The 27,816-nt window shown below is 43.5% G+C and overlaps 1 protein-coding gene across 3 annotated transcripts in view; it reads right to left on the minus strand.

Annotated features, from left to right (window-relative positions):
• Positions 1 to 9,471, minus strand: part of Adcy8 (adenylate cyclase 8) — a 196,116-nt gene extending 186,645 nt beyond the window's left edge. For all 3 annotated transcript variants that reach the window (XM_042699949.1, XM_042699948.1, XM_042699947.1), the window contains exon 1: positions 8,451 to 9,471. In XM_042699949.1, the coding sequence (XP_042555883.1) occupies positions 8,451 to 9,431 (981 nt within the window). In that variant the 5' untranslated portion in view covers positions 9,432 to 9,471. The remainder of the gene's footprint in view (positions 1 to 8,450) is intronic.
• Positions 9,472 to 27,816: the final 18,345 nt, after the last annotated feature.

Below are 27,816 nucleotides of genomic sequence, written 5' to 3' on the forward strand. Positions count from 1 at the left end.
TCTCCCGGCGAGAGAAGCTGGCTGTCTAAGTGACCTGCCTTCTTAAAATAGTTCTTCATAAACAAAACTCACATGATAGAATTTGAGTGTGTAAATCCAATTTCCTTTTGTGGGGCCCAGGGCACAGGATACTAGCATTCTCTGCTATGTACTGGCTATGAAGTCACAGTCCCCTACCTAACCGCCACCTCCTTCCCACCCCCCCCACCCCCCCCACCAAGAAAATCCTGGGGAGAGATATTACTTGCATAACCCATTATCTGGCTGAGATTCAAACCTGTGGGCTACAAACGTTTCTCAGTCTTCAATGCTACGGCTGTTACTTTAATTCTATCCCAGAATAAGAATCAAGGACAGGCTTGAGAAGCAATCTGTCAAGTGTATTGCTATGTAGTCCAACTGTATTCTGGGCCTACTGAACTCTTAGAGAATCAATATTGTGCGCATTTGTTGGGGAAAGGAAAGGTTTGAGATGAATATTGCAGTGTCTCATGTTCTGGAAATAAACACACGTAGGATCAGCTCAAATAGACACACTTGTGAAATGAATAAATTAGCATCGTAAGAAATATTTAGACAACAGTAAAATGTCACATCAGATGATGGTAGTAGTGTCCTCTGGTTACATCTTGCTAACAGCTCTGAATTTGGAATCGAGTGGAGTTTTAAACATCTTTTCCTTTTTTATGCTTGGTTTCACTTCTTTTTGATAAGCTCTTAAAAATGCCTTCAATCGTCAGAGCGTAAATATGACTAATGCATTCATCCCACTTAGCACCACACTGCCACAGCAGCTCCAGAAGCAGACTCCTTTAGTCCTCCCCATTCTAATCTAATTATACTCTGGTCCACTAATGCCAGTCAGGTGATATTACCAGATATGAAGGAAAACAAGTCCATAATTCAATATTGCAAAGCATATGCTACACAATCAGTTTACAACTCTCTCTAAATATATAGACACAATCTATTTAGAACTCCAGGGCCATGATATCTACCAGGTAGAGAGGCTGAAAAGACATAATTGCTCATTTCAGAAATTATTTAAAACAAATTTTACAAAGTCTACTCTCCATTGCTACAGAAAAAAGAGGAAAGAAGTAAAGAAGAGAGACAGAGAAAGAAACAGAGGGAGTATGAGAGAGAAAGAAAGGGAAAGAGTGAGCGAGAGATATGAAAAGTCTAGTATTTGTCACAAGGAAGAGAGAATAATATCACCGTTTCCTGACATTAAAAGGAATCTCTTGAGAAGTTTGACACCCAAATTTGTCTCCATAAGGTATTTTATTACCCAGACATGCTGGAACTTTGTAATTACTTTTAAAGCTTAGATGAATTTGCTAAAGGGATATACAGAAATGGAGGTATTTGGAACTTTAAAAAGTAAGCCAGCTGGGTGCCAGTGGCTCACAACTGTAATCCTAGCTACTCAGGAGGCTGAAACCTGAAGATCACGGTTCAAAGCCAGCCCAGGCAGAAAAGTCCGTGAAACTCTTATCTCTAATAAACCACTAGAAAACCAGAAGTGGTGCTGTGGCTCACACAGTAGAACACTTGCCTTGAGTTGAAGGGCACTGGGGCAGCACCCAAGCCCAGAGTTCAAGCCCCATGACTGACACACACACACAAAAAGTAAGCCAGACCCAAAGAAACACAGGTCCCATGGTTTCCCTTATGTGCAATAACTAGTATATGTCTAGGACAAGCAGAAGAGGTCAAAAGCTACATACATATGGCCATATAACCTGATGCTAAGCAAAATGAACCCCAAGATAGAGATGTAAGAGATTTTATCTTTCTTGTTTTTGTCTTTAATGTGCTTATAATGTACTATGTGATTTTTTTTGTTTCTTTGTATGTTCTTCCCCCATGGTATAACCCGTTTTCACTGTATTTGATTCTGGTGCTCTACATCTTGTATATACATTTTTCTAATTTGGAGAGGGGAAGGGAAATAACAAAATGCTGAAATAAGGATACAGGATGGATAAGAAATGTACTCATTATCTTGCTCATGTAATTGTAACCCCTCTGTATGGTATTTTCACACTAAAAATAAAAGGATACAGGATGACCCACTGTAACAACGAGATGTACAAGATACTATGTTGAAAATGAACTTTACAACTTTGGGGGGGAGGGAGGAGTTGGGGAGATGGGGAGGAAAGAGAAGGTAGGGGAAAACAAAGATGGGTTAACAATGCTCGATAGGAAATGGACTCATTACCTTACTCATGCAACTGTAACCCCTCTATACAGTATCTTTACAATAAAAATATGTATTTAAAAATTAAAAATGTAATCCTAACTAGTAAAGTACATTATATAGGAACTCAGTCAGACCCATTCAACTAGTATTTATGTGTTCAAGGTGAAAGTTTACCTAATAACTATCAAACTGGGGAAATTTAAATTATATGTCATTTATTGTACACTAAGGAGTCACAGGACCCTTTATTTTATTTGGAGTTAGCTTCAAAGAGCATTAGACTTGGACAAAGAACATGTAGTATCATATGCTTATGTTTGGATTGTATATGTGGGGAGAGAGATGCTGGTAATTCCATTATCCTTGCTTTATTTTTATTTACTATGAAGTCAGTTCTTTATTTAAGGGGCTAGAACTGCATATTTAAGTCACACAAATTCTACTTTCCTCCCAAACTCCTACCTGCTTAAACCCTCCATGGCTATCTTAAGTTGTACAAAAAACACATTTTCTTCTAAAGGATTAAGAACCAGCTAGTAGGCAAATGTCCCTTGTTATTAGATAATTTTAAGGATCATTACTTAATTAGCAGTAGGTAGTGGGTCTCTAGTCTCCGCTATTTGATAGGATGCATGTAAGACAGCAAAGGCAGTGTTGCATGGGAAATTCAAATATGGCACTGTGACCTTGAGCATTAGCCAATCTGAATTTGCATACCTGTCTGACTTTGTTTATAAAATTACTGTAAAGAAATCACCTTTATGCTGACACTCTGCTTATCTGTTTCACCAAGAGGCACCAAGACTAATTAGCCAGTGGCTGTAACATTTTAGAATCCCCAAGAGGAAAGAAACGTAATGCAGCAATCTTTCTAGTTAAATTATTACTGCCTCCCAGTTTTCTAATAACTAAATGATTTCCACGTCTTATCACTAATGAGCTGGAGAATGAGACGAGCTTCAAGTGTTAGGTAGTTCCTATTATTGTTCCCAGCAATTAAAATAGAATAAAAGGCTAATTATAGCAACAGTGCTTAGAATTTATCTATCCTGTCAAAAAATAACCTTATTGTTAAATATTTTATTCATGTACATAATGTCATCTCATAATGAATTTTCTGATGGATACATTGAACTGGCAGGATAAACAGTTGGTTTAAGATGTGGGAAAATGCCATTGTCATAGAATCTGGATAAAGCACTACTGGCATTGGTTGGAATCACATCCACAAAGCTGGTGTAAGTTGAATTGGGTGGAGCTTCCTAAGGGAGAAGTAGCTACTAATCTTCTTGCTATCTATGACTGAGCTTTGTCAGAACAAAATAAAAGGAGCCATTCAATCTGTTTCTTTGTTTTGTTTTGTTCTGTTTTTGGTCCATCACTGGGCTTGAACTCTGGGTTTGGACGCTGTTCCTGTGCTCTTCAGCTCAAGTGAGCGCTCTACCGCTAGAGCCACAGTGCCACTTCCTGTTTTCTAGTGATTTATTGGAGATCAGTCTCACGGACTTTCTTGCCTTGGCTGGCTTTGAACCTGGATCCTCAGATCTCAGCCTCCTGAGTAGCTAGGATTATAAGCGTGAGCCACAGGCACCAAGCTTTAATCTGGTGTGTGTGTGTGTGTGTGTGTGTGTGTGTTGGGGCTTGAACTCAGGTTGTGGATGATTTACCTTAGGTTTTTCACTCAGGGTTAGCACTCTACCACTTGAGCAACAGCTCCTATTGTGTTGCTGGTTAATTGGAAGTAAGTCTCATGGACTCTGATACCTAGTCTGGCTTCAAACCATGATCCTCAGATCTCATCCTCCTCAGTAGCTAGGATTACTGGCATGAACCACTGATGCCTGGCCTGTGCCTTCTTGAACTGAACTTCAGTATTTCTAGTGTCACTTGACCCAGATAATATGTAGGTGAACATATTTGTCTTGGACTGTAATCACTTTTACTTAGGTAGGAAATCTGCTTGTTTTGAGTCTATTAACAAAGTGGGGGAAAATATAAACCATTTCCTTTCTGGTGAGGAAGCTCCTGAGGGGTCCGTTTTAGGTTCCATCCTGTGACCAGAGTTGTGAGACAAGCAAGTTGTAAGACAAGTTAAGAAGGGGGTTTGTTCTTCACATAGGGGGTCTACAGAGAAAGATTTTCAGCATGATTGTTAGCCTGTCAAGCCACAAATATCATTTCTTTTAGGAGGTAAAGAAAAGAAGCAAGCCTGGCTCTGGTGGCTCACACCTGTAATCCTAGTTACTCAGGAGGCTGAGATCTGAGGATCATGGTTCAAAGCCAGCCCGGGCAGGAAAGTCCATGAAACTCTTATCTCCAATAGACCACCAGAAAACCAGAATTGGTGCTGTAACTTAAGTGGTAGAATGCTAGCCTTGAGCTGAAGAGCTAGGGGACAGCGCTCAAGCCCAGAGTTCAAGCCCTATGACCAACCAAAAAAAAGAAAAGAAAAAAAAAGAAAAGAAGCAGCCAGGCATGGACTGGATTCATGGAAGACAACCATGGGCTCATTTGTTACTTTTGCAAATGACATTTTTGCAGAGAAATAAACAGTGTGCTGTCTGCATCCTTGCATTTCAGTTTACCGAGTCTTGGGAATGTTAACTTAAACCTCAGCTGTCCTCTTAAAGGGAATTAAGACTAATTTGAGAGAGACGATATTCTAGGGCTTATGGCCTTTAGTTGGCAAATTTGATCCAATTGAGCAGACTGTCAAGCTTGTTGTAGAGAATCTATGCCTAGCTTGCCTGTCATTTTCCTCTCATAATTGCCTCTGGCTTTTTCATTCAACATTCATTCATGTGGTTTATGGGATGTTACTGCTTTGATTAGAGAAACAGATACTTACCATTCTTCAGTAATTTCAAATGCTAGTTTAGAAGGATGATCCTTAAAAGGTTGCTGAAGAATGATTGGCATTGGAGCCAGGGTTCGAAACCTGCCCTTGCCACTTGCTACAGGCCTGATCTTCACAATGTCCCTTGGTTTAAAAGAGAATATCATTTCTTTGAAGTAAGTATAAGGGATGGTACCATCCATTTGTCATAACAAGATATGGTATCACACAGAAAGGCACTAGTTATGTAAAAAATGTACAATGTAATGCATTGAACTTTGATTTCTACAAAAATATTTGTAAGAGATTGCCTTACACACATACAACCTATTTGTGTGTGCACATACATATGTATTTACATTTATAAATGCATACATTTGTATTTGAGCATGTGCAGCAAAAGCTTTTATCAACATTGAGCCAGGGGACTTGGATACTGTATCATATATCCATGTGAAGAATAACATTGTTTATTCATTGTTCATTCACTGTTGAATGCAAAGGGGACAGTGGTAGATATGATAGATAATTCTTTGTCTCTGTGACATTTAGGTTCTTATGAGTGGGTGGTACTGCAGAGAGACACAGTAAACAAAAATAAGATAATTTCAGATAGTTTATGAGCTCTGGAGAGACAAGCGACTTATGCACTAAAGAGAATGTGGCCTTTGAGAATCTGGATCAAAGAATGTGACAGTTTCATGGAGACCAGGGAGAAACCTTTCTAGGCAGCAGGTACAAAGGCCAAGAAGTAGAAAAAAAACAAAACAAAACTGGGACACTGGAAAAACTAAAAATGGACAGTACTTAGTGTCTGAGGAGGAGCAGATAAAGAAAAGCGTCTATCAGCTTTAAGAATGACGTCGGCTCTGCTAAGGAGCCAGGTTTCACTCTAGTTGCTATGAGAAGTCAGCATCAGGTTTTCAGCATGCCAAATATAGTGGCAAACGGGGAAAAATAATACCTCACAGATCCTATAAAGAGATTTGTCTAATTCTGCAAGATCGACTAAAGAAATTTAAACCTCTAGGGGGCGCCAAAGGAAAGTGCTTAAAGGACTTTTTCAGCACCTAGATTGAGGGGAGAGCGCCCAGACGCGGGTTATTCTTCCCTTGGGGCCAAAGGTGAACGGAACAATGACATCTAGAACCCTACCTACACAAATAGAAGGTTGAATGGGCTTGGTTTATAGGCCTCAGGACCTTGGTTTTCACAGGGGAGCATGGGAGTGGGAAGACATTGGGGTTATTTTTAATTTTCTCCCATCTGGTAGTATTTGAGTAGAGTATGAAACAAACATGAAGCCAAAATTTACTTTCTGGTTTCATTTGGCAGGAAAAAAATCTCTATACTTAGAACTTTGACAATATTCAGAATTTGCCACTTAGGATGTGTTATTCTAAATACTACTCCAAACTTACTTGATGGAGTCTTTTAGTAACATGTACCAAGAAAGTCTACAGCTGGAAAAGCACTGGTTTCCAATAGATGGAATTTGGTGCAATAATGTCTGTAATATGTTCTGGAAACATCTCATATTCATGTTAGATTTTTTAAAGTGAGGAGAGGAGCAGGAAAAAAGAAGAGATTGGGGGAGAGGGGAAGGAAAAGAGAAGGAAGAAATATATGCTGGATGTCTATGTATATAAAACAAAAATGAAGGAAAAAATCAGAGCTCTTGGAAGAATATATATATATATATATATATATATATATATATATATATATAAGACTTTAGATTTGCATGTACACAGGATGAAAAAACATAAACAAGATATTATATAAGTTTAGACAACCCCAAGCAAGGAATATAACAGCTTGTTTTCTGAATGAAAGCTCTATTTTGTGTCAAGTATTAAAGGTTCACGACAGTTTTGAACACACACACACACACACACACACACACACACACGCACACACACACGCACACACACACACTGTTGCCTTAACAAGGAAAGGTTCATCTCACCAGTCCTTTGGACACTCTCATCTCCACTTTTCATCCCTGATGGTCACAACCACAAATTGTACAAGCTATTTGGTTTATACCAATGGACATGGCAAAAGCATTGTCAAAGCAGCCAACCAGAGATGCAACCTGAGCAATGGGTACAGAGCTATCTGAAAATGGCCAGGCCACCAAATTCAGTTGACTCTCGAAGGTCAGTGAGAGGTGAAGCACTCCGATGGGACAGGTGATCAAAAATCCATCCGTGATTTTCAAGGCTGATGTGATTGCTTGCGCTAAACACCATCTGTGCATACCTGACCACCAGGCAGAGAAGTTTGAAGCCTCTAATGCGGCAAAACGGACCGAGGCTGAGGACAGAGCAGGTGCCAGCAGGTGCATACAAAACAGCCCTCTGCCCAGACACATCTCAGCGGCGTTCTCTCTGAACCAATTTGGCTGACATGTTGATTTTCTCATCGAGAACTCTCCCCACGGTTTATCTCCCCCCACCCCCATCTGCTATCTACCTACCAGACATTTGGTCAAGAAAGTACCAGGTCATTAATTATCAATTTGTTTTGGAGAATATAAACAATGGATTCTTTCTCTACCTTCTCACCCACAGACAATGTGAACTTTCTTCACACAAACACATCCATATTTAATGAGACAGGGGAAAAGAAAAGAGGAGAAACAAGAAAAAGACCCAAACAATCAGATTCCACCTATTTCAAACCCTCTCCATCAAAATGCCCACCACCCCTCCAAATTGATCAGAACTTGCATTCTTTGTCAAGAACCCTGCTAGCCTTCTATTTCAGAGGGCGATATTTTTTAAAGCACCGTGATGAGGGGACCGAGTGTGGCAGGTTCTCCAAAGCAATACAACATTCCCTAGTAAACCCCTGTGCCACAGGATTGTTTGAAGGAAGGGGGGAGAGAATAATTGTAGGATACCCCCACACTGGCAATTATGTATTTAGCAAAAGCTGTTCCTTGCCAAAGGGAGACTGGTGACAGACACCTCGACAGACACTCAACTCTGAATATCTGTGTCCCTTACAACGACCTGCTGTGACTTTTAGGAGTTAGGCACTGACCAATAGGTCCCCTGAATCCCAGGGCTCCTCCTCTCCTTCCCTAGCCTGTTGCAGACCCTGGGGGATGAATGGCAACCAGTTTCCTAGTTGATGTCCCAGAAACACTCCCACGATGACTGCAGGAGCAGAGTTGGGAGAAACTTTTGGAGGTTACTTCTGTTGCATTTACCCCTCTGCCCCCAAGAAGGGACAGATGCCATCCTAACCAACACAGGCACAGGACCAGGCTTGGGGGGGGGAAGGGAGGGAGGTGCACGGGGAGAGGGGGGGCAACCTGGCTCTCTGAAACCTAGTATAAGTAAGCCAGACCCATGGGAAGAGGAAAGCAAGGCAGGCGCAGCAGGAGTTAGTTACCTGGTTGATGGAAATGACTGCTAGCCGGGGGATAACCACTTGCAGAACGACCTGCAGCAGGGACGTGCCCAGGCCTGCCAGGATGGCCCAGGTGAGCGGCAGTGGAAGCATGCTGTAGGTGGCGAAGAGTGTGAAGAGCACGTAGCCTATGCCGTCGCCCAGCAGCCCATACCCGAGGCCGGCTGCCAGGATCTGGGTGGTCATAGCCACCCAGGTGACCACGCCGCTGTACTGCAGGTAGGTGTGCGAGGTGGTATCCTTCCTGACCACCACCAGGGCGCAGATCACCACCTCGATGCCCGTGAAGAAGCCCAGCAAGATGCCCTTGAGTGGGTCCATGGGGGCCGACGCCAGACTCAAGTGGAGGACCAGGAGGGTGAGTTTGGTCAGCACATCCAGCACGTTCATGACCACCTCGGATTTGCGCCTCTGCCCCAAGAAATAGCGCTGGTACAGGCGCTCCAGATCCCGAGACTTGAAGGAGTTGCGCAGGGTGGGGAAGATCACCCCCCGGTAGCTGTAGCCCCCGTTGAGGAAGAAATCGGAGTTGCTGGGGGCGCAGTCGAGGTGCAGGAAGCCCAGGTCGCCGCCGCCACCGCCGGCGCCGGCGCCGGCGCTGCCGCTGGCGCTGCGCTCCGGGAAGACTTTGGTGCCGCCGGTGCCGTGCGCTCGCTCCCCGGGGCCCAGCGAATACAGGGGCAGCGCGGCGGCGGCGGCGGCGGCGTCGCCCGCCAGCGGCGGCGGCGCGGGGTGAGGGGGACCACTGCCCGCGGGGTTGGAGGCTTGGCGGGAGCCCGGACCCCCGCCGCCGCCGCGGTGATGCCCGTGGAGGAACCGCTGCTCGGTGATGTGCCGCACCGCCGTCTGCCACAGCAGCCGCTGCGGCCGGGAGCCGCTCCCGCCATCGCCGGCCGGGGGCGTCGGGTGGATGGTGTAGAGCTCCTCGCTGCCACTGAGGCAGCGCACGTCCGAGAGCTCCATGGCGCTGGCCGCCGAGCGGAAGCCGCACAAGCTGGGGGTGGAAGAAATAATAAACAAACAAACAACCACCACCACAAACAGGCAGCTGGGGAGCCGAAGGTGGCCTGCTACGAGATCCGATCCGGGCCAAGATCTTTTCGGGCCGACCGACGATCTTCCGCGGGCAGGAGCCCCGGGCAGGGCCCCTTCCCCGGCCCCCACCCTGGCGGGTCAGGGCATAGCACCCCCGAGGGCGAAGGGCTCCAGGATGACCCCCGTGGGGGGACCCCCGCGCGCGTCCCGGCGGCCAGCCGCCCTCCCGCCAAGGCGCGCAGACAGCGTGCGGTGCGCGCGCGGCCCTGGAGATTCCCCCGGCCGCCGAAGCCGCAGCGGGCTCGGAGCGAGCGACGCAGTCCCCTCCCCGGGGCTCGGCGGGGGTGGTGGTGGTGGCGGTGGTCGTCGTGGGCTGGTTGGAGGTTCAGCGTGTGGGCGCAGCCCTGGTTCTCCCCGAGGCGCCCCGGTGCCCGGGCACCGAGCTGGCGCCGCGCGTGGGGCGGGTCCTCGTTGCGGCACTGGGCTTCGGACGCCCACGGCTGGGCGGCTGCGGAGGGACTGGCCGCGGGTCACCACAGGCTGTCACCGGCGCGAACTTCGCCGCGGCGTCCCCGATCATCGTCGTCCTTGGGACAACTCCATGGCGCCGGCGCGGGGAGCCGGGGAGGAGCTGGGGACGGGGAGAGGTGGGGGGGGGGCAAGGTACCCTAGGAGTAGGGTGATGGCCAAGTGGCCGATCGTGCCCCAACCCCCGCCCCCTCCACCACCGGGAGGGCAGAAGCGGCGCCCGCCAGTCACCGAAGAGTTAAGTGGAAGGGAGCGGGGCGCCCGGGCTCCCTTTCGGGTTCCTTCCCGGCCGTGGCCACTTCCAGCGCCAGGACTGAGCGCGCGGCGCTGGCCCAGGCCCGAGGCGGCCCCTCGCGGGCGGAAGCGGAGCCTCGCGGGCCCCGGGATACCAGCCTCGGCGGGCAGACCAGTTCAGCGTTGCCGGCTGAGCTTCCGAGGGGTCGCCGCCCCCCGTTCCCATCCCCCTTCACTGCGCTCCCTGCAGTCCATTGGGCCCCGAGCCCGGAGAAGTGGGGGCCGCCGAAGGAGCAAGTGGGAAGGGCTCCGAAGCCAACATCTCTGGAGTGGTGGCTCCTCCTGCGCCGCCCGCCCCGAGGAGAGGAGCGAAGCCTGGCGAGGTCGGGGGCAGCAGGGGGTGGCCCGGAGGGGAGGAGGGGGGAATGCCACGGGTTTGGGTGAGCAGCGAGGCCTCGGTGGCTTGGAAGTCGGCGAGACGTCTCCGGGGCCCGGGGAGGGAGGCAGCGCGGTGGCGCGCGGGCTCCGCTCTCCAAGCGCGCCGCAGGACCGGAGGAAGGAATTGGGAGACCTGTCAGAGCGGCCAGACCACCCGCGGCCACCGAGCCCCGCCCCCCGCGCCAAGCCACGCCCCCACCCGGGGACGGGCGGGGGAGGGCGGGGACCCCGCGCCTGGGACCCGGCCGGCGGCGCACGCGGACCGCGGTGGGAGAGGTCGCCTGCGCGCGGGGCCCCGGCGGGCCCGGACGCCCCCCGCGCGCCCCAGGGCAGCGCTCGCGCTGGCCGCTCCCGCCCCGCGCCGCTGCTGTTCTTTTTTAGGCACTGGCTGTGGTCCTTGGCAGGTGCAGAGCCGGGACCCGTAGGCCGCTTGGCCCACGGACTCCGGGGAGAGCTTTGCGCCGCGTCCCCGTGGGTGGGTGTCCTCCCCTCTCTAGGAGTCTTTTTTTTTGGGGGGGGAGGCAAAGCCAACTTTCTGGCGCAATCCTAAATCTCCCCAAAAGCGTCATCGTCACGGAGGCAGGCGGCTTCCTGCGGGACTCTTCATTCCAGGGATCAAAGGGGGAGGCGGGGGCATCCACGGGGGTGGGGGAGGGAGAGGTGCCCCGCACACGATCATTCTTCCCGCTTACACCCGGGGCAGAGAGGAGGTCGTGGAGAAAGACATTTCCAGGGCCACCTAAGAGCGCAGATCTGCGCGCGGGCGGGCGGACGGACAAAGCGTGGGGCGGCGGCGCTCACCGCTCACCTCGGACCAAATCGCTACGCGATGAGCGCCTACCGTCGGTGCCAGCGCCCGCCCGGGGACCCAGGTCCGCAGGGGGGAGGGCTGCCACCCGGCTGCCACCCCCTCGACCACCGCGACTCCCCACCGCAGCCCTGATTGCCCAGGCCTTGAGCACAGTCAGCTGATGGCCGATGACGTCAGGCCCTGGGCGCTTTCGTGGCTCCTGGTGGTGTCCCAGGAAGGCCCAGATGCCTGCCTGCTTGCCTGCCTGCCTGCCTGCCTGGCCTGCTCGTCCTCCCAGGGAGCCATTTCCCCAGCTCTGGCAAAGAAACACTCTCCTGGAGAAACTTGTCTGCTCTGAGCAAGGAGAGCTTTCTGCGTCCGTGCCATCCCCCTAAACCACGCACATGCTATCCAGTTATTTGGGGCAGCCCTGTCCCCAGAACTACGCCTTTATGCCTTTTTGCTTTTTCGTTCTTTTTTCTCTAGCATAGGGGTCAGTCACCTGCCTTGCACAGGTTGTTTCCAGAATGAAGAGGAACGAATCGTCACACTTGGCTCTCATTTCTAAAGAGCAGATGTCTGGAAACTGATAGACAGGTGGGAATAAACTCAACTGCTCCATTCTCAATGAAAGGAAAACAGGTTCTATTTTCTTAACTGGGTTTGCAGATAATTAATTCGTTAACTGTGAAGGTCGCTCAGAGAAGCTAGCCTATACTCACAGAACTAGAAATTAAGGGCAAAGCACCTTAAAAGACTAGCAGTGATGTAGGCCTTAATGAAATTGCCCCAGGGATCACTCTGGAAGAATAAGCGCTTATTTTTCTCTTTCTTTCTTTCCTTCTTCCTTCCTTCCTTCCTTCCTTCCTTCCTTCCTTCCTTCCTTCCTTCCTTTCCTTTCTTTCTTTCTTTCTTTTCCCTTGAGCATTGGTGCCCCTCCCCACACCCCTCTGCGGGAAATCTAGAGTGACTAATAAGTCTCTTGATTTGGGACTAATAAGTCTCTTGATTTGGAGACGTGACCCAGGGGGCACACTACAAAAAATTCTCCAACCGGAGCATGCCCTAGGATGGTTTATTCAGCAGCAAAAGGAATCCAGCCAAGGAGGGGGAAATAGACCTCCCATAAGATAAAATGATTCAGGGCGATGAGGATCACAGCATTTTGCAGGAAGAGACTCTTAAGAATTTCATGAACTCAGAAAGTGCAGAAAATGAGAGAAAACTGATTCTCCACCAACTCTAGCCAACCTTTTGCTGTGGGAGTATCGCAGTTAGGATGAGACCGCGGAAGGCACAATGAGATTCAAATAGTGCTTTTCTGTTTGGGATGAAAATGACATGGTGCCATTTAGGCCTCCAAGCCTTCTGGTTTTGAATGACAGCCTTGGCTCTGCATAAATATTATGCCTCTTGGAATACGCAAGCCACTCGACTTCCTATTACATAAAACAATGCAAATCTTGTGTGGAGGCTAGGAAGGCTGTTCATCATCCTGCTGTCTATTTGTCAAGTCTGGGCTTCTGCTGTGATCAAGGAATAATATTTTTGATAATTCAGTGTCTTTTTGTACACAATTCCCTCCTCTTGGATGACCCTCTCCACCCTCTCCCTAAACAGACTATTCACTTCATCTTTCAAAGTCTGAGCAATATAGAGTGGGCACGAAGCCTTCCTTTATATCCTGAGGGCAAATGCGTAACTTCCTTCTGTGTAGTCCAATAGTCTGTTCTGGTCACTTCATTGTGTTTCTACTGGTGATGCTACATTTGCCCACCTAAACTCAGCATCTGCCACTTATCTGGGTCACAAAGTAAAATTCTTGAAGGAGCAGAGAGATGGATAAGAGAGGCCATTTTCTCTGGCTTCTAACAACTGTACATAGCAGCAACACTAAGATAAGCAGCAATGTTTTAGGAGCTCTTAGCTCAGTTTTTAAGATATTTTATGAACATCGTGTTTCATCATCTCAAAGCAATTCCAGGAGTTGGACTGTTGTAATGACTCCCAACTTACTTTTACTGAGTATTGGGGCTTCTCCTGGCTAAGCACCCTGTGGCTATCTAAATGCCTTGCTCAGGATGACATGATTAGTAGGTAGCAAAACTGCTATCAGTAAATCCAACTGGTGTAAATTGAGCATCCACAAGCTTAATAAAAATATTGTAATAAGCAGTCAGTGACTAGTTTAAGTAGGACTATAGAAGTGGAAATATCAAAAAGCTGTTTACATTTCCAAAGGAAAGTTAAAGACTTTTGAGACTGTTAGATGTTGAGAAATCTATCAGATGATACAGATGGTAGATGAATGGAACAGAGCTCATTCTTATTTGGGTGGGGGGTGCTTATTAATTTTGACCCAATTCAAAGCATAAATCCTGTTTTTGTAATTTGTGGAAAAACCATATTCACATGCAAAATATAATTGGCTTGGTCTACTATATTTCATTCAGGTGGTTATGGTGGTGGGAAAAATATTCTCTTTCATAAGTAGAAAATAATGGATTTTTTCTGTGATGTTGCTTCATTTCACTGGCCACTGACTGTTTAACAAAAGCAAACCAGTTTCCCCTTCAATATATCTTCGCTTTGCTAGGCTGGTTACATTAATTCTTTTAATTTCAATCCTGTGAGAGCCGTGTCCTTTGCAGAATGCCCACTGAAACCCTGACACTTACTGAAGCCATAAAATATTCACATGTAAAAGAAAAGATGGGTTCATTTCAGGAAGGGGCCCTGAAACTGGAGCGATCCTGTTTCCAGTGGGAACAAGGGTGCGTGTGGCAGGCAGCTTCCTAAGTCAGAAATCCTGGAAACAAAATGACATCCCTATCTCACCTGGATCTCTGTTCCGAGAAAACAGCCAATGTATCAGCTGCTTTGACAGAACTCCAGGAAAGTTCAGTGCTGAAAGCAAGCAAGGTTGGTTAATGAGAAGCTTCATGAATTAAAACTTCATCTATAATGCAGCACCATGCACAATGAGAAAAAAACAAAACAAAACATCTGTTTTATCTTGGTGTTTTCTCTGCATTAAAACATTGCAAGAAGGGGTAAAACCATCTTTGGAGATATTTTGTGTCATTACAGAAAGATATAGTTTAAATTAGATTCTGCGGTTTGGAAGGAAAAAAAGAAACAATTCTGTGAGTTAAAAAAGTAATAAAGTTGAGTTCAGGAGACAGGCATGTCTAAAGCAGTCCAATGGACATAGACTTAAACATCTTCTTCCCACAAGATGATTGACTTAACCAGTGAGTGAGGTAACTGTGATATCAATGTGATTTTGCTTGGTGAGATTCTCAAATAACAAGAACACACACACAAACACACACACACACACACACACACACACACACACACACACACACACATCTGTGTGAAAAAAATGACTAAGAAGCTAGCTAAAAGAAGTAGTCATGAAAAATAGAAGAGTGCTAGTTCACCTTATCACGAAACATTTTGGTGATGGCTTTTATTTTTAAATTGACATGCTTATGAATTCTGGAGCAAAAAGCACGGTGAGTAGGAAATAAACAAAATTGACTTCTCTATTCTATTTTTTAAAAAATCTATTCCAGGCATATTCGTGCATGCCTGTAATATCAGATACTTGGGAGGAAGTGTTAGGAAGATGTCATCCCAGACCTGCAAGATCCCATTTGAAAACCAAACCAAAAGCATCAAAGGACCGGTGATGTTGCTCACTCAAGTAGAGCACTTGCTAGAGTCCTGTGCTTCCATGTACACTTTTTTTTTGTTTTGTCGGTTGTAGGGCTTGAACACTGGGCCTGGGCACTGTCCCTCAGCTCTTCAGCTCAAGGCTAGTGCTCTACCACTTGAGCCACAGTGCCATTTCTGGTTTTCTGGTGGTTAATTGGAGATAAGAGTTCTATGGGACTTTCCTTCCCTGGGCTGGCTTTGAACCATGACCCTCAGATCTCAGCCTTCTGTGTAGCTAGGATTAAAGGCGTGAGCCACCAGCTTCGGGCTCCATGTACACTTTTGGACATATGGTCTTGTTAACTTTTGGCCGGTGCTGGCCTCAAAGGGCAGTTTACCTGTTTCTACTCCAGAAGTAGCTGAAATTCTAAGTGTGTGCCACTACACCCAGCTCCTGATTTTCATCTTCGCATTGCAAGAACTTCTATCTTGAAACATTTCACCCCTCCATTGTTTTCTCTTTGGAGATCATAGGATGTGGAACCTTCCTCCTTTTCACAACACAGCGCATGCTCCTCCATTCTAGGCTCCCATGTCCTCTCCAAGGTACTCTTAGGAAGCCATTATTTAGGACACATAGGATGCTGTTCTTGCCCCACTAGTTTAAGAACACTCTCTCTTTTAATCTATGGATAATCTTTAGTATTCAAGATCAGCTTGTTTTCCCTATACTCTTCTGTTGACTTTGTATTTGGTTATTTCTTGCACCTCTAAAACCATTCAATTCTATTTTGACACTTTGAGTCTGGAAAAACAAAATGCAGAAGGATGGAAATGTTGCTTTTGATTTCTGCTCTTCCTTTCTGAAAGTGATTTATATAAAGCTTAAATGAGAGAGAGAGAGAAAAAAAGAGAAGGGCACACTTGAATCTTTGTCACAAAAATCACACAAAGCTTACGTGAGCGGAAGTAAAAGGAGAGTGTGCAAAGTTTGTGCTATAAAATCAATCTATACACACAATCAGAAGTTATGAGAACTTTCCAGATTCGTTTTTTTTTCATACTGTTGGGTTTATGAGGTTGTGAGCCTAACAATGTGTTAAAATAGCATTTAAAATAAATATGTAAAATAGAAGCACAGGGCTAATTATAGTTTTTATCCACATAAGGCCATCTTTTAATATACAAATTCTTCCTCTTTAAAGTAAATAAAGAAAATTCAAATTTCAGAAAAACTTCATTTTACTTTTGACGATATGTTATCTGAAACTCATATAAGATAAAGGTATCTTACCATTGTATTTCTGAAAATCCATCTTGATATTTGAACTATCATCATTCAATTATGAATAGAGTTTGATAGTATCAGGTACACACACATGTATATACACACATCTACATGTATTCTAGGTACAACATAAATTGTATTTCTCAGTGTGAAAGCTGTACAAGAAAAATTGGGTATCATTATTGTGTGTAAAGTTCTTTCAGATATATGAGTGGTATAGCTGGATCATATGTTAGTTTCTTGAGGAACTTCCATACTGATTTCAGAGAGTCTGCATTAATTTACATTCCCACTAACAGTAATACATATTTCTTTTCCTCTGAATTCTTGCCATCATCAGATGTTGTTTCCTTGATGGTTGTTTAGAACAGAACTATTTACAATATCAAGCAATGGAAATAGTCTAGGTGCCAACAAATAATTACTGGATAAAGAAAATGTGATACATCTGGAGTATTACTTGGCCATAAAGAAGAATTAAATTATGTTGTTTGTAGGGAAGTGGATAAAACCAGAGATAATCATGTTAAGTGAGATAAGCCAAGCTCAGAAAAAAAGAATATCACATGTTGTAGGTCACAGGTGGAATCTGGAGCTAAAAAAGCAAAATGGCATGACTGTAAAAGGGGCATTGTTGGGTGGAGAGTCAGCGGAAGGGGAAGAGAAAAAGAATATGGTGATGGGGAGTTGAATATGATAATATTAAATAATAATAACCGAGTAAAGCCTACTAGAAATACTTAAAAAGGAAGGAGAGGGCTATAAAAGTAATGCGGCAAGGGTGAGTTTGATCAAAGCTCGTTATACGAACATAAGTAAATATCACCATGAAATTTCTTTGTATAATTGATTTATGCTAACTATAACTTTGAAAAAGAAATGCTTAGAAGGCATTGGAGGAGTTTTGAGATCCCTATCCAAGTCTTTGAATGTCTTGCTTGATAGAAGCCGTCAGTGAAATGACTCAGTTTTGTTAGCAGAGAGATTATTTTTGAATGCTCATTTACAGTTATTATTTGTGAAATTGATTGAGTTTTCAGCTCTGAAGTCTGAAAGCATATGGACAAACAAAAACTTCCCTAAGTTTTGTAAAGACTGAAGGTCCTCTAATGGCTATGTTTAGGGTATTGGACTTAGCAAACCATCTATAGAGGCTGACTCCCATCCATACAACCAGGGGTGCCTGCTGACTGCCAACAGGGGCACACCATCTTCTTCTGTAGCTAGTAACTATTTTGACTCTCATCCTCTCTCACTTAGATCATGTCAGTAGATTCTTCACTGTGGTGTGCCTCCTTCAGCTGCTGTGATGATTAAAAAGATCATCGTACTACTTTTTAAAGCTGTGGTGAAATCGCATATAACATTAAATTCACCGTGTCAACTATTTCCAAATGTGCAGCAGTCTGGTCCTAGGTCCTCCAGTCTACCCCATCCTGCACCTCTGAAATGATGTGTGTGTTAAAGAACAACTCTCCCCACTCCCACCTGCCATCATCTGTGACACCTTTCCCTCACCCTTAAGCCCTTCGAAGTGAAACACAGTTGTCTCTAGGACAAGGCATTGCTTTGTTCTCCAGCCTCATCTCTCTCTTTCTCCACCCCTCCTACCCACCCTACTTTTGGGTGTTACCAGCTCACTAGCTTCTCTCTGTCCCCCAGATCCTTCTTTCTTTCTCCTCTCCCTGTATTTTGCTGTTCCTTTTGTCTAGAACCTTTTAGAAAGGGTCCCTTTCATCAACAAACTTTGCTGGTTTCCTGTATCTGAGTGAGATGTCTTATAGAAGCTATAGGAAATTTGCCTACTAAACAAAAGTTAGTCAAATGAAGAGGATATATATATATATATATATATATATATATATATGCACACACATACACACATACACACACAGACACACACACAGACACACAGACACACACAGACACACACACAGACACACAGACACACACACAGACACACAGACACAGACACACACACACACACACACACACACACACACACACACACACACACACACACTGGTTTGTTTCAGAAAGCCAGTTAGAATTCATTGAATTTAGGATTCTTGGGTGTTCTTTGGGGCTCTTCTTTCTCTAGCCATTCATTCTCTTTCACCACACAGAATGGTAAAACTAGGAATTGAAACACAGATAAGAGGTAGTCTTAGAGGACTTCCATGTGTCTCAACACTGTATCCCTTGCTTTCTCCCAAGCTAAGCCAGAACCTGGGACTATCATTCTAGTAATCGATAGATCTGATACAAAGAAGTAGGTGGGGCTGGGTTTCATCCAGGAAATGGAGCTTTCCTTATAGCTCTTTACCTTATAGCTCTGTGCTGAGCAAACTGTACTTCCCTATCAAAGCCTTACCCTCTCACCTTCTGTGACTCTTTGTGGCAATCGAATGCCAAGAGCATCCCCAATAATCCTCCACTCTTACTGCTCAAGTATGCAACATTGGATTGGAAATCGTCTATGAGGCCAGTAGAAGATAATAGAAATGATTGCCTCTTACTTTCAAGGCCAAGTCAGAAAGACATGTGCTTTTTTGAAATACCACTTCTGGGAAGCTCTTGTGCCATGCTGGGTGCTCAGACAGCCTCATAGAAAAGTGTATGTGGAAGGGATCCAAGACCTAATGTCTGTGGTCAGCACAGAATTGATATTTCCTTCCAATTGCCATTTGAGGGAATCATCTTGAAAATGAAATATCCATCCAGGTCCTGTCAAGCCATCTGATCTCTCCAGCTCCAGCCTTGAGCTTGGCTGTAGGTCACGACAATCTTGGAAACAGAATAGCCCAATGAAACTGTTATTAAATATTCGAGCCACATACACACAGAGTCATACATGTTCATAGTTTAGGCCTTCTAGGTTTGGGAGTTATTCATTATGCATCTGTAAAGAACAATTGCAGTGTATAACTGTATTTTGTTTTTTGAAACAAAGCATAGAAACCAGTAACAGCAATGATAATAACCTTACATAGTAAGGCACAATGTCAAGAACCTATTCTTTTAGTTATTATATATAAGGAAATATCCATTATATATAATATCCATTATATATATTCACTATATATAGAGAAATATATATGTCCATGGAATATATATATATATATATATATATATCCATTATATATAGGAAAAGTGAAGCTGAGGAAGTTACAGTGATAATTTTCATCTAAATAGAACCATAAGTAACTTGGACATGGGACCACCAGCATCCAATTGTGATAACATAGCTCCTTTATTAAAAACCATTCATTAGTTTCAAAATATCTGGCAGTCCTTGCAATTAATAATTAATTAACACAGGGATGTTCATTAATTAACTGAAAGGCACCTGAATGTATACAATGGAGATACCCAGAGAAGCTGTTTGTACCAGGCTTTGTGAGGTGAGTGACATGGAAGATGAATTATTAGCTATGAAGTAAAGGTCAGGGGGACCCACCCTTCATCCTGGCTCATTGTTCTCTTTGCAGAATGCTGTTCTGCATCATTACTTAACCCAGAATGCACTCTGATTCTGCCTCCTCCGAGAAGAGATTCCTGACCATCTCACTCAGCTTCTTTACTCCCAGAAATTTCCAGCCAACAATATTTATTTTTATACTTACATTGTTGGTTTGTTTATTTTCGGTTTGGATTGGAGCATAAATTCTGTGCAGGTAAGGACCATTCTTCTTGACACTCTCTCCCCAGGGTTTGGCAATAGTAGAAACTTGGTAAACAATTTTTGAATGAATGAATGAATAAATGAATGATGATTCAAGCTTGGTAACTGGCTGGTAGTGGTTCTGGTGAAAGTAAACCACAGAAATGGAGATAGCTAGATTGTAAGAAAAATCTATACTTGTCATGAGCTGGAACAGAGCGGAACTCAGAATAAAGAAAAGAGAAGCTCATCATCGGGAACGCTTCACTAGGTCCTAAGTGGGACAGGTCTCTCTCAGCACGTAATCCTTTCTAACGAAACTGTATCAGCCTTGGTGCTGGTATTTTAATTGTGTTATCTGATTTCTAAGCACTTCAGGAAGTCATATTTGCATGTCACAAAAATAATTTCCCTGCTCACTTCTAGTTTGTATACCAAGTATTTTTCTCCCAAAAACTAGGTAGACAGCTGTTTGTTTGCTTTATTTATTTATGTTTTTCAACGGAAGCTTGGGTCAGAATCTCCAAAGTGCATGGGAGGAAATTCAGGACCTTTTTGGTAATAAGATGGCCACCGTTGCTTTGGCATCACATCTGTATTTTAAGCCTGGGAGAAAGAAGGAAAAAAGGAAAGCAGATCCATGCTTGCCAGCCTTGTCCATCTATCCTGTTCCGTAGGGAAGTTAAAGTTTGCCTTCAACTACTTCCTTGGAAGACTCTATTTACATTTCATTAGCTATAACTGTATCACATAAACATGAAAAAACTTCAACAGGAGCTGGGGAAGAAAGAAACAGGGGTCATGGCTGGTACTCCCCTGTAAATCTGACCCTCATGATATGAGAAAACTAGCAGGATCTAGGGTTTAGGCAGGAAGTAGAAATCAGTGACAGAGAACAGTTAAAGTGTGTTAAAAATACATTGAAAAACCCCATTTAAAAAAAAAAAAACATGATCTGAAAACATTACAGGATGGAATAAGAGAAACCCTAGGTCTCCTTGGCACAGGCCAAAATTTTCTTAATAGAGACCCAGAAACACAACAAATCAAAGAAAGGTTGGACAAATGGGATTGCATAAAATTGCAGAGCTTCTGCATGGCAAAGGACATAGCTAGCAAGATCAATAGAAAGCCCACGGATTGGGAGAAGATCTTTACTAGCCATACAACAAGGGTCTCATATATAAAATATATCTGGAACTCAAAATTAAATCCCCCAACAACAAATCTTCAAAGAAACAACTGCCCAATAAATAAGTGGGCTAAAGACTTAAAGTGAAACTTCACAGAGGAGGAAAGAAGGATGGCCAATAGACACATGAAGAAATGCTCGGCTTCTCTAGCCATAAAAGAAATGAAAATCAAAACAACATTGAGATACCACCTCACCCGAGTTAGAATGTCTATAATCAAGAACTCTAATAACAGCAGATGCTGGAGGGGATGAGGACAGAAGGGAACCTTACTACATTGTTGGTGGGAGTGTAAACTTGTTCAATCACTTTGTAAAGCAGTATGGAGGTTCCTCAAAAGACTCCACATAGAGCTTCCCTATGACCCAGCAATTCCACTTTTGGACACTTACCCAAATGATCACAAACAAGACCACACTAAAGCTACCAGCATGACTATGTTTATTGCAGCCTTATTTACCATAGCTAAGATATAGAACCAACCCAGATGCCCCTCAGTAGATGAATGGATCAAGAAAATGTGGTATATATACACAATGGAATTCTATGCCTCCATCAGAAAGAATGACATTGCCCCATTTGTTAGGAAATGGAAAGACTTGGAAAAAATTATATTAAGTGAAGTAAGCCAGGCTCAAAGAAACATAGGTCCCATGGTTTCCCTTATTTGCAATAACTAGTATATGTCTCAGTCAAGCAGAAAAGGTCAGATAAGGTGATGTTAGGGAAATGAACCCTAAGATATCTATTTAAATATTTTTTTCTTTCATGCAATTTTTTCTAACTTATTTATAAGATGATTTCTTTGTTGCTTTGTATGTCCCTCCCCCACGGTATAAGCCCTGTTTTCACTGTATTTGATGTTGGTATAATTTGTGGAAGGGAAGGGCAAAAACAAATTGTTTAAATAGGGATAAAGGTGGATCCATTGCAACAATGAGATGTATAAGACTTTATGTCAAAAAACAAACTTTACAACTTTGGTCAGGGCCGGAGGGAGGGAGGGGAGGAGGATTGGGAGGGGGCGGGGGGGGGGGGTTGGGAAGGGATGGGAAGCAGAAATAAAGGAGGAGGCTACAGTGCTTGATAAGAAATGTACTCATTATCTTGCCCATGTAACCCCTCTGTACAGTATTTTCACAAAAAAATAAAATGTTTCAAGAACAACAACAACAAAAAAAAACATGAAAAGAAGAATCATCTAGATGTACTTGTAATTCCATCAAATTTGTATTTGTCACCATGAATTGATTTCAAGTGACCAAATACTGGAAACTTTCCAAGTTTCACAGTCATTCCTGTCTGGCTCCTGTGTGGGAAAGAATACAACTTATAAAGGCAGCGATATCAAACAGGAGAGGCTGGCTACCTTGCTCCTCTCCTAACCTCTTCAACCTCTTGCTTTATTGTGCTTCCTGCCCCGCTCCCCCACTCACTAGCAAATACATTAAGAGAAAGACCATTTTTACCACAATAACAGGAAGCAAACACCTCTATTACTTGCCACTTCAAATGGTATTCTTCTGTGTTAGCATTTTAAGAATTCTCCATTCTTCCTAGATATGCAGACATTGTATGTGTGACAACTTCAGAGGATAGAGGGGGAGAGGAGGAAAGGGGAAAGCTTGGAAGAGGAAAGGAAGTCAAGAAGAAAGAAGGATAAAAGATGGAAGGAAGATAGGGAAGGAAAGAGAAAAGGGAGAGTTGAAACTTGACTAGGTATTGAAAAGAACAAGATATAAAGAAGGAAAGGGAGTGAAAAACAGAAGGGAAGACTGAGAAGGGCAGAAGGGAGGGAAGGAAGATGGTAATCTGCAGTGTGACTCTGATGCTTTCAAGCACTTCATTGGTATTAGGTCTGTTCACCAATCCTGCAAGCTGAAGGTCACCAGCCCCATGGTGCAGATGAGGAGACCAAACTTCATCAGTTTATGGTGACTCATGGAAATGATTCAGGAATGGGTCTCGGTGCCAGCAGAAGCCTCAAGTTCATGTGCTTCATACTGAATCCCAGGAGAAGGACAGCAAGAGGAAGGCTGGCAAACAAATGAGAGGGAGAGGAGTCAGGCCAGGCTGACTCCCAGGGAGGTTGGAGAACTAGCCTGAGTCTGGTATCAAAGAGGACATCTGGTGCCCTTTTATCTTCCTTAAACCTGTGGTTACTCTTTAACGACTGCGTACACTATTAGTTGTGTTGATTAATTAGATTGGAGTGTACTCCTTACAAACCCCAGGAGGGTTGCAATAAATAGCGTTCAGACTTTATGGCTACAGCACTGGGAAAGAGCTCATCATAAACAAAGGAGAGTTCTTAGTTTCAGTTCCTGACTCCGAGACAAGATTTGGTAATGAGTTCTCTGTGTGCTCAGAGCCTACCAACCCAACCAACTTCATCATGGTAGATGATCCTCTCAGTGGAGGTCCCAAAACAGAGGTTGTTTTTCCTGGTCCTGAGAACTGACAGAGAGCAAAGATCTACCACTTGATGTTATGTCTCCAGAAGACTTCTCTAAAAAATAATACATTCCTGTTGATATCATCTGGTAAAGTCCAGAAAGTCCCAAGTTAAAAAGTTGAAGTATGTCATGAGCTGCATTGGAAGAAAATTCAATAGACAAGCGCCAATACATCTTAACTGCATTGATGTGATATTTGAGAAAAACTTAAAACATTGATGACTTTGAACTAAAAAGTTATTCAGAAGAGTGAAAGTCTGGAGTATATTTACAATTCTTTTATCATGATGCATTCAAATATGACACATAACAAGAGGTCAGCTAAATATAAAAAATACTTTTAGATAGTATAAAATTAAAGTTCAAAGTGATAAAAGTATGGCTTTATAGTTGGGTTAACAGCATTTTTTATTTCTTAGTAAGTCAGGAAATAATGGAGATCTCATAGTTAATGATGGTGTGTTCTAAGAAATCCAGAGGACAGAATAATCCCACTGACTTACAGCAAGAAGAGATCTGTGGGGCTCACACAATTTCCTTTCACAGGTAAGATAAACTGAGGCACAGAGAGGTTGAAAGAGTTTATTACAATCATGATACCAGCCAGCGGCAAAGCAGCACTTGATTTCATATCCACCTTGGGGCTGTGAATCCATTTGAGTAGGATCAACACAGTCTTAGATGTGTCCTTGAATCTTTCCACTTCAGTGCCCTCATATAAAAATTGAAAATAACACTACATATCTTAAAATGTAGCTTGGAAACAAGACACTGAAATCCATGGCATAGGTGAACTTTCATTCTGCAGTGTGTCAGAGGGGTCATGGCTGTACATGCCATAAAGCTATTATTAGTTACGGGTTTCTTTTTGGACTTTTTGTCTTCCTTCCTTCCTTCTTTTCTTTCTTTCTTTCTTTCTTTCTTTCTTTCTTTCTTTCTTTCTTTCTTTCTTTCTTTCTTTCTTTCCTTCCTTCCTTCCTTCCTTCCTTCCTTCCTTCCTTCCTTCCTTTCTTTCTTTCTTTCTTTCTTTCTTTCTTTCTTTCTTTCTTTCTTTCTTTCTTTCTTGTCTTGGGCTTGAACTCAGGGCTTGGGAGTTGTCTCTAAGCTGTTTTTGCTTAAGGCTAGTGCTCCATCATTTGAGACATGGCTTCACTTCCAGATTTTCGGATGTCAATTAAAGATAAGATTCTCATGGACTTTCCTGCCTGGGCTGGCTTTGAACTTCAAATCTCAGATCTTAGCTTCTTGAATAGCTAGGATTACAGTCATAAGCCACCAGCACCTGTCTGTACCTCATCTTTTGATGAAGATTTTTCTTCCCTCCTTTTCTTCCTGTTTTCTTTTTCCTTCTCTTTTACCTTTATTCATTCCATCCTATCCTTCATCCTTTCTGTTACTAAGAAAAAAGTAAGCAGTCCTTTCTTTCTTTCTTTTTTTTTTTTTTGTTGGTTGTGGGGCTTGAACTCTGGGCCTGAGTGCTGTCCCTCAGCAGTTCAGCTCAAGGCGAGCGCTCTACCACTTGAGCTACAGCGCCACTTCCGGTTTTCTGGTGGTTTATTGGAGATAGGAGTCTCACGGTCTTTCCTGCCCGGGCTGGCTTTGAACCGCGATCCTCAGATCTCAGCCTCCTGAGTAGCTAGGATTACAGGCGTGAGCCACCAGCGCCCGGCAAGCAGTCCTTTCTTAAAGCAAATGCCTACCTATTCAGAATTCTTGAGCACAAGGTGAATCAATAATAATAATAGTAATCATCACCAACATCATAATCATTATGTCAAATAGCATTTTTGCAAGAATATTCTGGTCTCACAGGAAAACAGAATGATTTTCTTCTCCTGGTATGGGGAAAGAGGCATTTTAATCCAAAACTTCATGGAGAAAAGTTTTGACCAAAGAACATTATTGGAAAGGAAGAGTTTCAAGAGTGCTGAGAGTTACTTATGTATCGTCATGAATCCCTTATCTATGCCAGGCAAGGGACTGTTATTTATTTTTCATTCTCTCTTGTTATTCCAGATGCTCAACAGAGTTTTGTTAACCCTCACCATCTTGTCTTAATTGGCCTTGGCAGGAATTAGGGGAACGTGAGTGTCTATGTTTAAGGAGGAAATTAGCAGCTGGTGAATGAGCTAGTGGGAAGAGCAGGTGACTTGTAGTATATGTATAGGATAATCATAGAAGAGGATCACAATAGCTCAATAGCTATGTGCATATGACCATATAAGATGCTGCTAAATGAAATGAACTCTAAGATATAGAAATGAGGTTTTTCTTTGTGGTTGTTTTTAATGTACTATGTAAAGTTATTTCTTTTTGCTTTTGTTCTTTTTTCCCCTATGGTTTATCTCCTGTTGTCACTGTATTTGATTTTGATAACCTGTGTGTTGTATCTATGTTTATCTGAATTAGGGAAGAGACAAACGACAAAGGGCAAACCAATACAACCAATACAACAACGATACTCACAAGACAGTGTTTCAAATGAACTTTATGACTTTAGGGTTATTAGGAGGAAAGGAAGTGGGAGAAAAGGAGGGAAGGAGTAACAATGTTCTACAAGAAATGTACTCAGTATCTCATGTATGTAATTGTAACTCCTCTGAACATCATCTTGACAATAAAATTAAAGTAAAAATAATATTAATCCAAATGAACTTCAGGAAATGGAAGCAAAAGGGTTTTTTAATCTTTGTTGCTATTTTGTTGTCATTTACTTTTGTTTGTTCATTTATCTGTCTTTGGAAGAGTAAGGGGGCACAGAAATGATGGAACAAAAGGTGAACAAATGTAGCAGTGGTACTCACTAGATGCTAGTTGAAAATGAACTGTATAACTTGTGGGTGGGATGGGAAGGAAACAGGGAGCAAATGAGGGAAGGGGGACATTGTTCAAAAGGAAATGTACATTTATCTGGCTTATGTAACTATAACCCCTCTGTACATCACCTTTATAATAAATTAAGTTTTGAAAAGAAAAATACAATAGGTAAACTGTTTTAAGCAACAGACATTCATTTTTTCCCTCCCATTCTTTAAGCTAAGAAGTCAAACTTCAGGGTGTCAACATGATTTGATTCTGAGATGGAATTTTCTTTGTAGGGGTTGGGGCAATAATATCTCTCACGCTTCTTTCCATGAAGACATGGAGAATCTCGAGGACTCTGTCCTTGTAGTCTATGCATCTGCCAATGCTCCCACTTCAAAATAGCATCACTTTGATGATTAAGGATTTAACATGTGAACTTTAAGAGACAAAACATTTAGTGCCCCAGTCCCTTTTTAGATGGATAGTTCTTTAGACTGCAAAGTATAGGAAAAAAACTCTAGGCTATTTAACCAATGAAAGTGGTAAGGGTGGAATTTCGTGGTTTGGCTCACTAAGTAAAAGGAAGGAATGAAGAACAAACTTGGGAAAGATAAATACAAAAGTGTCTCAATCTTCTCTCTGTATTAAAGTTATTAGCATAATCCAGTTCCAAAGCCTTTGGAACTGAACTCTCTGGAAACTTCCATTTAAGTTTCCCAGTGTCCCAAGGGAGAAGTGAACTGACCTTCAACCTTGGTCACCAGCGACTCAGTCCTGGACAGCAGCATCTTGGGTCTGGTCCTCTAGTACCTCATGTAGATACTGAAGTACAGCCAGAACACCACCAGACTTGGCATTTACCACACATATCAAACACTTATTTCAACTCTACAGTATGCTCAGGAGGACTGACACATTCAACATGGCTCCTGTCTTCAGCAGTTTATGGAATATTCTAGGTGATTCGTCTGTATATTTTATCAACTTGCCATGGTACCTGTTCTCACTTAGTAAACCTCCAAATTTTGAATCCTGACAGTATTATTATTATTTTGGATATTTAGGATTAGAATTAGGAATTTCAGCCTAGAATTAGGCAGATCTGGGTTTGGCTCTAGGCCTGTTACTTACCTTGTCTGTATTTAGACTTTCTTATCTGTAAAACAGAATAATAGCAGTGGTATAGTGAAGTGTGTGTGTGTGTGTGTGTGTGTGTGTCCATGTGTGTGTCTGTGTGTGCGAGAGAGAGAAAGA

Source organism: Dipodomys spectabilis, unplaced genomic scaffold (genome assembly GCF_019054845.1).
Source record: "Dipodomys spectabilis isolate Male_0828 unplaced genomic scaffold, ASM1905484v1 ptg000264l, whole genome shotgun sequence".
NCBI lineage: Eukaryota > Metazoa > Chordata > Mammalia > Rodentia > Heteromyidae > Dipodomys > Dipodomys spectabilis.